This window comes from Acomys russatus, chromosome 14 (assembly GCF_903995435.1).
Source record: "Acomys russatus chromosome 14, mAcoRus1.1, whole genome shotgun sequence".
NCBI lineage: Eukaryota > Metazoa > Chordata > Mammalia > Rodentia > Muridae > Acomys > Acomys russatus.
In genome coordinates, this window is record NC_067150.1 from 58,570,208 (window position 1) to 58,583,039 (window position 12,832).

The following is a 12,832-nucleotide window of genomic DNA, read 5'->3' on the forward strand; positions in this document are numbered from 1 at the left end:
CACACTACTCAAGTTACCACCTTCGATCTTACTCCCAACAACCCAGAAAGACTGCTCCTGTGTTTTAATAAACCTTCCCTCCGAGGTCAGACTCGTCCCTCAGCGTCCCTCCGCAGACTGGGGAGCCGCAGGCATCTTACTTGGAATCTCTCATCTGTCTCGTCCTCTCCGATCTGTCTCAGGAGATCTCCACTGGCTTGGCCGATGCTCCCTGCAGCCGTCAAAACAGTCTGTCGAGGCTGCAAACAGATAACATGACCCGGTTGGAAAGAAAACGGGTTTCATCCTGTGTCTCACCACACAGCAGTATAGGGGGGAATCGAGCCAATCAGCTCCTCACACACACAAATGAAGTAATATGGCAGATAGGAGAAAACAAAGTATCCTGGTGAGAGAGACGCAAGGAAACGCTCATCAACCGGTAACAGGTGGAAGTGCCTGAAACTTGCAATGAATGAGTCTGGCACAATTAGAACAAAGCTGGTTTATACAGGAGTTCAGTTGCAACCTGCATGTATGCCCTTCGTTGGGCATGGCTTTCTACTAACAGCGCAGCCTCCCAGGGGCCGAACCACAGGCTCTGAGCCGCTTCAGCGACTCTCAAGACTACCCTGTGGTACTTTGCCATGAGAGCACAAGCAGAAACCTTTTAGGAAGGCAGAGCTTCACAGACCTGAAGGGACACATGTGTCTTATCTGAATGGCACTATGGGCCCTTAGGGCTCACCTCTCCAGAAGTAGGCTGCACAGCCTTCAGCAAATCAGAGACGGCTCCGGCGAGGGTCCTGGCAGCTCTGAGAAGGTCTTCCCCACTGCCCACATCATCGTCCATGAGGGCCGCCAGCAGCTTGACGCCCTTGGACATTTCGGTCAGGTTAGAAGAAATTGTAGTGATCGCACAGCCCACAGCCGTGTAGTCAGTGTCTGCAGGGTCACCTGAGGCCAAGAGCAAAGGAGAGTCCCAATGAGACCTTCTCAAAAGTCCTGTTGGCAAAGGCCCGCGGGCTGCAATCATGCAGGTACCAAATGCAGACATCACCCTGACTCCCAGGAGGCTTCACTAAGGCCCTTGCACCTGGAGGTCTCACAATACTGGAACAGTGAACAAGGGTCCTTTAGAATTCCAAAGCAAAGGGTCTTGAGTTCAAGATGGCTAATGGGAAGAAATGGTGTGTGCGGGAGGGTGTTGAAAATGATTAAATATAGTGTACTCTGGTATAAAAAAATATATATATATTATAAATTTCAAAGTGGGGGTCAGTGAGACGGCCTAGCGGGCGGGTATCGGTGCTTGCCAAGCCTGATGACACTGTATTAGTCCCTCACAACCTGAATGGTGAAAAGAGAGATCTAACTCCTGAAACTCACCCTCTGCTCTCCACATGTGCACTGTGGCACATGTGTGGAGCCCCACCCTGCGATGTGAATATAGCTGAAAATTAAAAATGGAAAAAAAAAAAAAAAAAAGCAAAGCATTTTCCTTGCAAATACGAAGACCCAAGCTTAATCCCCAGGACCTGTGTGTTAAAAAAAAAAAAAAAAAAAAAAAAAGCAAGTCATGATGGTATAAACTTGTAGTCCTAGGGCTGGGGAAGTGGAGACAAGTGGATCTGCTAGACCCGCTGGCAGCTAGCCTGGACTACTTGCAGAGTTTCAGGCCAATGAGGTAGCCATCTCAACAAGGACTGCTCGAGGAGGGGCACCTGAAGTTGCCTCCTGGCACCCACAAAGAAATGCACACAACTCAGACTCCAAAGCATGCAGCGGTGTCCCATGACCCCAGCCCAGGGGTCAGTCTGCCCCTGAAACCCTGGTACACCCCAGACAAAAGCCTAAGCATTTCCTGGCTCTCACCAGACGGTGTGAGGCTGGGAGCCAGGCTACCCCAGATGAGCCAACTGCTGGACAAGACAGGCAAAGGATGTATGCTTGACACGTCCAGATCCTTTCTAGACTGTAAACTCCCTAAGGGAGAAACTGGCCTCACAGACTTTCAAGTATGTTCACAGGCTGACGGACAATGAACAGCGCTGAGTAAGTGCTTTTTAATGGTACATAACATCAACAAAAAGGAATGAGATGTTTCTTACATTTCTCTTGGATCACTTGGAGTACATGCTTAAAACAGGCCAGATGTCTAAAAATAGACGGTCTTCTCACAGTATAGAATCTATTGCTTCAGTGAAAGAATGAACACACACACACACACACACACACACACACACACACACACACACACACACACACAGTATAGCCCAAGTTACTCAGGGACTCACCAGCCGTGAGGTTGACAACGGAAGCTGTTCCGGCTGTGATAGCATCGACTTGAGAGTGGATTTCGTGTTTGGATTCATCCACTTTGTTCTGCACCCAAACCCGAGATGCCTGTAAAACAGGACAACGAATGACATAGTCACAGCACTGAACTGCCCAGGAGACCAGGGAAGCTGACCCATACGAGACCAGCAGTTGGCTGTACTATGCCCAAATCATCTTAAACAACATCCTGAACAATCTTCCTGTGTGTCCAGAGACATTGAAAGGCATGTAAGTTCTCTGTATCTTACACTACAATTAAGAAAAAGTTTACAACTTGTAGGAAAAATAATTTGATATGGCTATCTCTTGGCGAATACAACTGAGAAGATCACTATATGACTTCCTCCAAGATCCAGGGACCATCCAGAAGACAGGGAAACATGTACAAGTTGGAGAGAAGAGTGGTGCCGTGGTTTGAACGAGAATGTCCCCCACAGGCTCATGCATTTGCACACTCGGCTCCCAGTTGGAGGTACTCTTTGGTAAGGATTAGGAGGTGTGGCCTTGTTGGAGGAGGGTGTGGCCTTGTTGGAGGAGGCGTGTCCCTGGGGGAGGGCTTGAGGTCTCAGAAGACCAAGATGGAGCTCTCAGGCCTTCCTTGTACTACGCCTTCATTCCAGCGTGACGGACTCTCACCCTCTGAAACCATAAGCCTATTTAAATGCTTCCTTGCCTACATTGCCTTCATCATGGTGCCACAGCAACAGAAAAGGAAGACAAGTAGAGTGCGGTAGGATGCTGTCCTCTGGGAATAACACAGCCATGACCCTCTTGGGTCTATCAAGAGCTGTATTACTTGAAATAAATCTGTGCAAGACTGGGTCCATCAGGAAGGCTGGAGAGACTCACAAGGCCTCCACCACACAGAGGACTGACAGGCAGTTAATGGTTGCTGGGATGAGGAGAGATTTTTTTTTTAGGGGTGCCGCTACCAATAAGCAGCACATGCTCCCATGCATGACCCCTCACCCACGCTCCGAAGAGTAGCCCTAATCAAACTCAGTGGTCCACGCAACAATAACGACAGGAGGTGAAGGAGTAATGAGTGGGAGTGGGAGAAGACAACGGGGGTAGTTATGATCAAAGGATGTTATATATATGTGTCTGAAAATTTCACAACCAAACCCACTATTATGTGTAATTAGGAGATGCTGATAAAAATCAGCGTTACACAATAATTCTGTGGGCACACTAACGCGGACACTTGACGGCCATTTTCACTTTGCTTCTTTAGGGAGCAGAGTTAGAACTCCGGCTCGTCAGCCCACAAAGGCTATTGACCAACACTGAAGTTTTTTTCTATTGACATGACATGAACTATCATGGAGAAACTCATGTATCATGGCCGTATGCAGGTGGCATTTCTTTCCGGGTACGCCTGGGAAGACAAGATGGGCTAAGGCTCCTGCTCTGTGTCTGCTTTACCTCTATCAGGTGATGGGACAACGGCAAAGTACACCGGGGTCCTGCACCTCACCTTTCTCCAACTATAGGAGAAAAGACATTCCTAGCTTTTCTATTTTGTTTCATCCCAACAGGTGTGTCCAACCTGAAGCCGGTGGGCGACAAGGTGCTCGAGGATAGCTATGAATGTGGCCCAACGCAATAATGCAAATTTAGTTAAAATATTATGAGACTTGTATGTGTGCATTACTGTTATTGTTGTTTTGTAATTCACTTATGTCAAAAGGTTGGGTATGCCTGCTAGTAAACTAATTTCTAGCATTTCAAAGCTCACTTAACAAATAATTATTTATGTCGATAGTGACGGCCCTGTAGGTAAGACACTGATCTAGGCTCAGGGGAACCATGTATTATCTTAGCGCCTCTAACTCTTCAAGAACTGGCCAATCGGGACAATTGCCTCCACATATTTTAAAGTTCTGTCTCCCAAGTGTTCTGGGTAGGGAGTCCACTACTTATTCCTACTCTCAAGTTCCCCAAGCAAAACAGAGGGCAGTCGCAGCCTCCACACACACCAGTATAGCGATAAACAACAGGATTCAGGAACAACTTTCAAAAAGCGATCCCGCTAGACAAGATGTGGCTGCAGAAGGCATCTTGGTTGCAGCCCCTGCAGTGTCACCACTCTGTCTTACAGCAGTGGTTTCCTCATCAGACTGCCCAACAGAAGAAAAAACCCAAACCAACCCCCAACCCACCCTGCTGATGCCCAGGCCTGCCCACAGGGACTGATGTGTGTAATCTGACATTTATCTGTGAGACTCTGGAGGTGGTTTAGGTGCATTAGGTGCAGAGAAAGAAGGAGAGGGAGAAATGGAAAGGGGGGAGCTACTTGGTAGCCAGCAGCAAAGTGTAGCCTACCTACAGATCACAGGGACGGCTGGCTAACAGGCACAGTGACAAACGGTGCTGACAGGCCTGTGATTTCTGCTTCTCGCCTAAGAACCTGGGTGATGTCAATGTCGCTGTCATGCAGATCATGACCTGAAGTGTGGGGTATTTGCCAGTTCTGTGCAGCAGCAGCAGCAGCGGCAGCAGCAGCAGCAGCAGCAGCAGCAGCAGCAGCTACGAGAAGGCCCCAATGCTCATCACCTCACCCTGCTGCAAGGCTCAGTAGTACAATAGCTAACCCAGGGATCCACAGAACACTCAAACGGGAGCATCGGTACTCCTGGGAATGTGTTGGAAACACACATTCCTAGGCCCTACCCCATACCCACTAGATCAAAAACACATGCTAAGAGCAGAATACAAGCGAAGATGATAGCCAGCGCCCAGAGATAAGTTTTAATAAGCCTTCCATGAGATCCCATTGTGCACTGAAATTGAAATATGAGAGCTGCTGGCAGCATTTAAAATGACAAAGCCAGCTTCCTGTGTTGAGCTCTTCCTAGATGCTAGGCCCATGCTAAGAATTAGACCACCACCCAGCGCCATCAGCCCTGTTTACAGAAGACAGGAGAACGGCGTGAGGGGGTAAGATACCCAGAGGCACAATGCCAGTGAACACAGGAGCTGGGAGCGATGAACTGCAAAGGCCCAACGTATATCAAGACACATAGATTTCCTTGTCAGCCAGATGGGGACAGCTTCATCTAGAAGAATCCAGACAGAGCATGCAGTCTTGTTCTGAGGCAGGACAGAGACACAGGATGGCACACACTGACGGATATTTACCATGTCTTGGCCGAGAGGTGGCAGTGAGTCAAGCTCGCCGAGGTCTTCCTGAGCCTGCTGGACAGCGTGCATGCTTGTGTTGATGGTCCCCATAAGGGCTTGCTGCGCTGAAGTCTGCAAAGGCAGAGGAGCACGAAGTTGTGAGCAGAATCTGGGGACGACAGGGCCTCCTTGCACAACAGAACAAAAACCAAACCTCCGACAAGAGCGCATCTCATTACGCACCTGAACTAGCTCCCATTTCAACCTGAGGGCCAGAAATAGCGCGTTATATTAATAGAACACAAAGCGAAGGTGATTGCAGTGAAGGGCTTATAATCAGAAGGGTGTGGAGAGCTTAATTAGCAGACGAGACGGCTGGCGAGCATCTTCACGGGGGAGCTCAGGGGATACAGTTGTTCCGGGTACCATAGATAAAAGATCTCTCACAGTGGGGCACGCAGCATACGCCTGTAATCCCAGCACTCAGGGAGGCAGGGGCAGGTGGATCTCTGTGAGTTCAAGGCCAGCCTGGTCTACAGAGTGAGTCGAGGACAATCAGGGATACACATACACAGAGAAACCCTGTCTCGAAAAACCAAGCAAAGAAGCACAAAGATCTCACGCACAGAACACACATGGCTGTTCAGTATGGTGGGTTCTTGATTATACGTCAGGCCTCTGCTGCCACAGCCGAGGTACTTTCCCAGTTGAGGGACTTCCCAACTTTGATACTCTTGAGTTCTCAAAACTAACCCGACAGCAAGGGATTCCCAGGGCAGGCCCGATCGGTATTGGATCGGAAGAGTTAGGAAGGAGTCAGCGAGACTGGGTTGCAAAGGCAGGTCATGGATGACTGCCTATTTCTCACACTTCGTGGGGGCACCAGGGCCAGTCAGCCAGAAGCTGCTGGGGCGGGGTATGAGGCTCGGTTTCTATAGCACAAAGAAGTTCATGGCGTTTAATTTTTATCTCCGACTGGAATAGAGTCAGAATCACCTTGGCAATAAGCCTCTGGGCAGGTCTGTGAGGGAGAGCAGTTTCTAGATTTGGTTAACTGAGGTGGGAGACCCATTCTAAATGTGGGTAACACTGGTACACAGGTTGGGATCCTGAGCTGAGCACCAGCATTCAGCCCTCTCTGCTAACTCCTGTGACGCAGTGTGACCAGCAGTCTCGCACCCTGGCCAGTCCCTTCTGCATCACAGTGGACCACATCCTCAAAAGATCCACTTCTTTCCATAAGCTGCTTTTGTTGCATATTTTGTAACTGGGATGAGACATGTAACTAAACACAAGGTCCCACACTCTAGCCATCGATTCTAGAAAAGAGTGGTGATAGCCACTAAACTATAGGAATGCACGGCTGATGACTTGCGGCTCAGATGGGAGGCAGAGGGTTCCCACTTAGAACCTGTCGCCATCTCTGATGACACAGAAGCTAACAAATGACCAGGAAGTCTCACCAGCGGAGGCATGTGTCCTCGGTGCATCTGTCCAACCATGACCTGCTGCTGCGGCGAGGGCATGCTGCCGACATTGAAAGTCTCAGGCCCACTGGAGCCGGAGCGCATGACAGCTGGCAGTGCCACCGAGCCATGCTCTGCCTTCCCAGTCCGGTTGAACTGCTGCTGCAAGATGGTAGATCTGCGGAAGAGACGGCTGGTCAGTGGGAGGTAGCCACTCACGCGCAGGATGCTATGGTGGGGAAGGCATCAAAGGTGCGCTCTGCCCTAGGATGTGGGGACCACTTAAACAGCACACGCAGCGGGTACGGACTCAGGAGCAGAACTGAGATAAATCCAGTTGGGACCAGTGTCAATGTCTCCATGGGGTAGCGTCTTGGTGTTCCATGATTCATTTGTTCTCAAGACAAACAAATGGCAGTCCTGACGCAATGATGTTCCGAGGGATGGTTGGGAAATACTGTCCCCTCCCTTGGGCAATCACACACATTCAACAGGTTTCCATTCTAGGCAAAGATGGATGTCATCTATCCTCACCTTGATGGGAAAAAATGTGCAAATAAATTTAGGGAAAACCTCTCAAAAGTTCAAGTCCACTGACCAGAGAGGACACTGGTCATCTCTGGGGGCTTGAGAGACTCTTGCATCTTTTCCAAAAGATTCCAATCAGAGACTAGGATTTATACACACACACACACACACACACACACACACACACACGTACAATCTTCTTAAGGCTTTCAAATGAGTGCAAAAAGAACTTTGCACATGTGGAAGTAAGGAGGCAGATGGAGGGCGGTTCTTCAGGAACCCAGTGGAGAAGCCACAAGTAGGCTCTGGGGAACGCAGGTGTGCCAAGAGGCAGGGACAGTCAGACTGTCCCTGCTAACCAACTTAGCATCTCAAGCAACAGGCCTCTGGAGAAAGTAAAAAATGTGAGCAGTGGTGGGCGGTGGAGAGCCCTAACAGGCCAAAGCGCTGAGAAAATCAACTGTTGGGAGCTCAGACCTGAACGGAGCATCTGTGTCGCCTTGGCCCTTGGGGAGGAGGGTTAAGGCCCCTTGGGGAGGGGGGGTCAAGGCCCTTTGGGGAGGGGGTCAAGGCCCCTTGGGGAGGGGGAGTCAAGACTCAGAGAACATCGTGGATGAGGAGGAGGGAAAACATAAAAAAGCAAGCAGACAGGAGGAGTGCTGCAAAATGCTGTGCTGGTTAAGACAAAGTTGTTGCACGCACAAGTCACAGCAGGCGTGGCTAGCTGCACAACGGCTGCACAAGAATGAGCGTGTTGGCATTCTAGCACGGAGCCACTGGGAGTTGATGTTTGCCCAGGAAGGGGGAGCCATTTTTCTTTGGTGATGTAGACACTAGTAAGTTGCCCATGTTCCCCACTCCCATGTGTACGGAAGCAACCAATGTCACACTCAGTAGGTCACTAGAAACAGACCTGAAAGCAGGAGGGGCACTGTGAGGACAGAAGGGTTCAGAGGGAACAGAAAGATGGGATAAGAAGGTAATGCGGGGTGAGTATGATTAAAATAAATAATATGTTCAAAATTGTAAAAAATAACTATAAAACATCCTTTTAAATGAGTTCAGAATAGATGACGCCAGGTTCTTACACCTCAGCCAGCAACCATATGTGAAGACATGGAAGATCTAAGGGGTAGAGCACCTGGACCATGCCTCCTGCTCATCTTGACTGAAATCCGTGACAGGGCACTAACAGTAGAGGAAGTCTCGGTGGCCCCAGGGAAGCGGGGCCCTGGCACCCCTCAATTCTACACTTCCTGGACTCCTCTTCTGAGATACACATGTGCTAAAGACGCTACCAAACAGACACGTCACTCTGATAGGAAGCGCAAACGCCATACTTTCCATCTGGTGGGCATTAGTCCAAGGACTTAGGAGATTCCTCCTCCATAGTATCCAATAGCCTTGAAATATGCTATGGCCAGTTTAGCTCCAACCTGTGTACTCACAGGGAACAGATTTTTTTGGTGGCAACATCTGCCTTTCTCTTACGTAGGAAGTTGTGTTGGGATCAGATGAGACATCATGATGGACACACAGAATAAAATTGAGGGCAAGAGCAGCTATCACAAAGATCTGTTTAGCTTAAGGGTGTCTGTGCAGACTTCTCAGCTGGCATCACTTTCTAGATATTTCTTGCTTTTATTATATCCATTTTCTCATTCATAAATGGAGCTAAGAGTTCAGAATCAAAATTTTGTTTTACTTTTAAGTGTGTGTGTGTGTGTGTGTGTGTGTGTGTGTGTGTGTGTGTGTGTGTGTACTACAGAGGCCAAAAGAGGGCGTCAGATCCCCTGAATATGGAGTTCTGTGTTGGTTGTGAGCAGCCCAGTGTGGGGAACCAAACTCCAGTCCTCTGTGAGAACAAGCTCTCTTAACAGCCGAGATATTTTTCTGGCTTCAAGCTTTGAATTTAAAATTACAAGATTCTTGACAACAGCAAACAAAATGTGCCAATGTTTTGTGTTATTTGTGACTCCATCATCAAAACCAAACACAAGGTGATACTATTGTGACTCCTGACTTCTAGATGGGGTCGCGAAGGCAGAAAATTCAAGAACAAACCCCAGATTTGCTCTGAAGATGGTTCCTATGAGTACATTTTTTCTTTTTCTTTTAAAAATTGTTTTCACTATTTTATATGTATAAGTGTTTTACCTGCATGTATGTCACTTGCACCCAGTGCCTGTGAAAGCCAGAAGAGGGTGACAGATTCCCCAGCAATTAGACTTATAGGCCGTTGTAAAGCTGCCATGTCCCTGCCAAGAATTGAACCTGGGTCCCCTGGAAGAGCAGCCAGTGCTCTTACCTGCTGGACCATCTCTCCAGCTACATGAGTAATTCTTAGCCCTGTCTCTTTGCTGTCTCACAGCCTGTGAGAAGAGTGTGGATGTAGTTAGTGCTTCGTGCACACTTATCCCCGCCCCCCCACCACCACCAGTGGCCAGCCTCTGAGATCCAGAACAGAATCAAACAGAAGCCAGGTTACAGACTTTGAGGCAATAACCTGATCCATGAAATTTACATCAGGGATACAGAACAGGACCCAGGGAGACCGACGGCTTCCTAAGATGGGGGTGGACACCACGCCGTGCACTGGGTCCCCACGAAATGCTCAGCACCCACACAGGACAGCTGTACCACACACATTGTTCATCTAAGGGCCGAAACTGAAAAGCAAGCCTTGACTAACCCAGCACCGCCTCACCTCAGGAGGAGGCGGATGGAATCCTAGTACCCTGGATACTTACTTTTTTGGGGAAACTGACTCTTCTAACATAGTTGACTCCTCATCCCCTTCCAGCCCAAATCTGTCTTTGCTTTGTTTCTGGAGGTAAAACAGACAGAACAACGAACATCAGCAAGTCTGAACACAGGACCACTGAAAGGGCTTCTAAAGGGACACAAGCAAAACACTCAGGTTGACTGCAAACTCCAAGTATTGGGTAGTTAATGAGCTAAGAACAAAAGCACGAGGCCAACAAGGTGAAAGCCTGTGACTTAATCTATAAGCATATCAAGCTTTTTGCTTATCATCTCTTACACAGCAGAGAGTCAGGTACACTACCGACATCCTACCAGAATCTGGTTTTTGAGTGGGTGGTACTGGGAAGCCCTAAAAACGTCTGATTTTCTATGTACTACCTTGGCACATGGAGCCGCTTTGTTTGGTAAGAACAAAAACTCACAAAACCCACAATGGACACTTTTAGTACACCACCTTGGGTTTCTACAAAGTCAGGGAAGGAAAAAAAACTATATAGAGAGGGAGCCTGTGAGGAATTAGGACAGACTCAGTCCTCGCTGGCTTTGGCTGTCAACTTGACACAACTTACCAGATTCCCTAGGACAACGTGACCTGTGGCTATGCCTGCAGAAGGATGTTGAGACTGCTAACTGACTTGGGAGGGTCCCGTCAACTTCGGGTGCTGGCGTTTTTCTGGACTGTAGGAGGAGGCTGGCTGGCTGAGCGTGAGCCTGCACCAGCCGTCAAGCAGCATGCCGCCATGGTTTCTGCTCTGCTTCCTTGGCTGTGAACTCCCTGGCTAGAGGGAATGCTGACTACTGACTAGCAAGTCGGCCTGACTTCAGGTTCCTGCCCACTCCTCCTTGCAGGACAGACAGCACGCGACATGGACAGAGAAGCCAAATGAATCCTTTCCTCTCTTCAGCTGCTTTTGGTCAGAGTGTTTTTATCAGGGCAACACAGAGCAACCTAAAACACAGAGCACTCTGTCCTTTACTCTGCAGGAACAGAAACAAATATGCTCTGTGGCAAAACCAGACATGATCAGGGGATTCAGGGTCAGAGATCTCATAGGCAAGCAGTCTTAATGCTGAACACTCAATCTGTCGAGCAAACATTTCAAGTAAGGGTTCCACTTAACATGGCTGACATCGAGCCCTCTACCAAGCCAGCCTCGACTTCCTTGGTTTTCTTCAACACAACATACCTTTTTGAGGATGATGTCAATGTAGCCTGCAATCAGCTGGGATATTTGCTCCCCCTCTGTGGTTTGTACTGAATAGTAGCTTTCCTGGTACTCCCCAAAATCCTGAAAGAAGAGCATTGGAACAAACACAGCTGTATAAGATCTACTGGGCATCACGAGGCATCAGAGAGCAGCTATAAAGCTCTGCGACATGGCTTACATTTCTTAGGAAAAATGAAACTCTAAAAACATATTCAACAGTGGCTATTAGGAAAAAAAAAAAAAAAAGTCAGGTTTGCCAAGCCTCAGGACCTGAATTCAATTGCTGGAACATACATGGTAGAAGGAAAGAATGTTTCCTTACCTCCCTGTGCGCCACCCCCCACCCCCATTAAGTCAGTACATGTCAGAATAAGAGGGGGAAGTGACTCTGGACTGTAAGGATAGATGGGCAGGACTGGGGACTCAGGACTAAAGGAAACCCAAGGCGGTGAGCGCTCCGGCTTTCTTACATCCCACATTCCCCCAAGCAGAGAATTGGAGAGGCCAGAATTCCTCAATCCTGTGAATAGATGCAGAGCAGTGGGTGCCTTAGATACGTTGGGGGAAGGTCCACGTTGTTGCAACAATGAACATAGGTGAATTTTTGTGTGGCTCCACTCTCCACCTAGTGTCACGGGCCTAGTGGCTCCTGTTTCTTCCCGTCAAAGCCAGGGAGCAATAGTGACCAATGTGGAGCAGTTGTGTGCCGTCTGCCGTCACACAGAGAGCCCTCAGACCCCAGAGCATATATTATCACGAAGAAGAGCTGGGCAGTGAGGTACACTCAACGTCCCAGCATGCAGGGGCGGGAGAGCTGCAGAGGCAGGCAGAAGCTGTGGGTCTGGTCTACTAGTGAGCTGCTGCCCAGCCAAAGCTGCACAGTGGGCACCTGTCTCAAACAAACCAAGAGAAGGTAAGGGCTGCAGAGATGGCTCAGTGGCTAAGGGCTGCAGAGATGGCTCAGCGGTTAAGGGCTGCAGAGATGGCTCAGCGGCTAAGGGCTGGAGAGATGGCTCAGCGGCTAAGGGCTGGAGAGATGGCTCAGCAGCTAAGGGCTGCAGAGATGGCTCAGTGGCTAAGGGCTGCAGAGATGGCTCAGCAGCTAAGGGCTGCAGAGATGGCTCAGCGGTTAAGGGCTGCAGAGATGGCTCAGCAGCTAAGGGCTGCAGAGATGGCTCAGTGGCTAAGGACTGCAGAGATGGCTCAGCAGCTAAGGGCTGGAGGAGATGGCTCAGCGGCCAAAGGTTGGAGAGATGGCTCAGCAGCTAAGGGCTGCAGAGATGGCTCAGTGGCCAAGGGCACTTGCTACTCTTGCAGAGAACCCACATGGGAGCTCACAACCACCTGTAATTCTAGTTCTAAAGGATCTAGTGTGCTCTTCTGGCCACTGTGAGTACCAGGCACACGCGAGACACACAATCA

General features: G+C 49.2%; 1 protein-coding gene across 1 annotated transcript in view; it reads right to left on the minus strand.

Annotated features, from left to right (window-relative positions):
• The window catches only part of Tln2 (talin 2), a 419,972-nt gene that overhangs the window by 140,034 nt on the left and 267,106 nt on the right, over positions 1-12,832 (minus strand). The window contains exons 13-19 of the mRNA XM_051156732.1: positions 11,390-11,491; positions 10,187-10,263; positions 6,906-7,086; positions 5,461-5,574; positions 2,277-2,385; positions 728-936; positions 141-239 (exon numbers count right to left, since the gene is read on the minus strand). Of these exons, the coding sequence (XP_051012689.1) occupies positions 141-239; positions 728-936; positions 2,277-2,385; positions 5,461-5,574; positions 6,906-7,086; positions 10,187-10,263; positions 11,390-11,491 (891 nt within the window). The remainder of the gene's footprint in view (positions 1-140; positions 240-727; positions 937-2,276; positions 2,386-5,460; positions 5,575-6,905; positions 7,087-10,186; positions 10,264-11,389; positions 11,492-12,832) is intronic.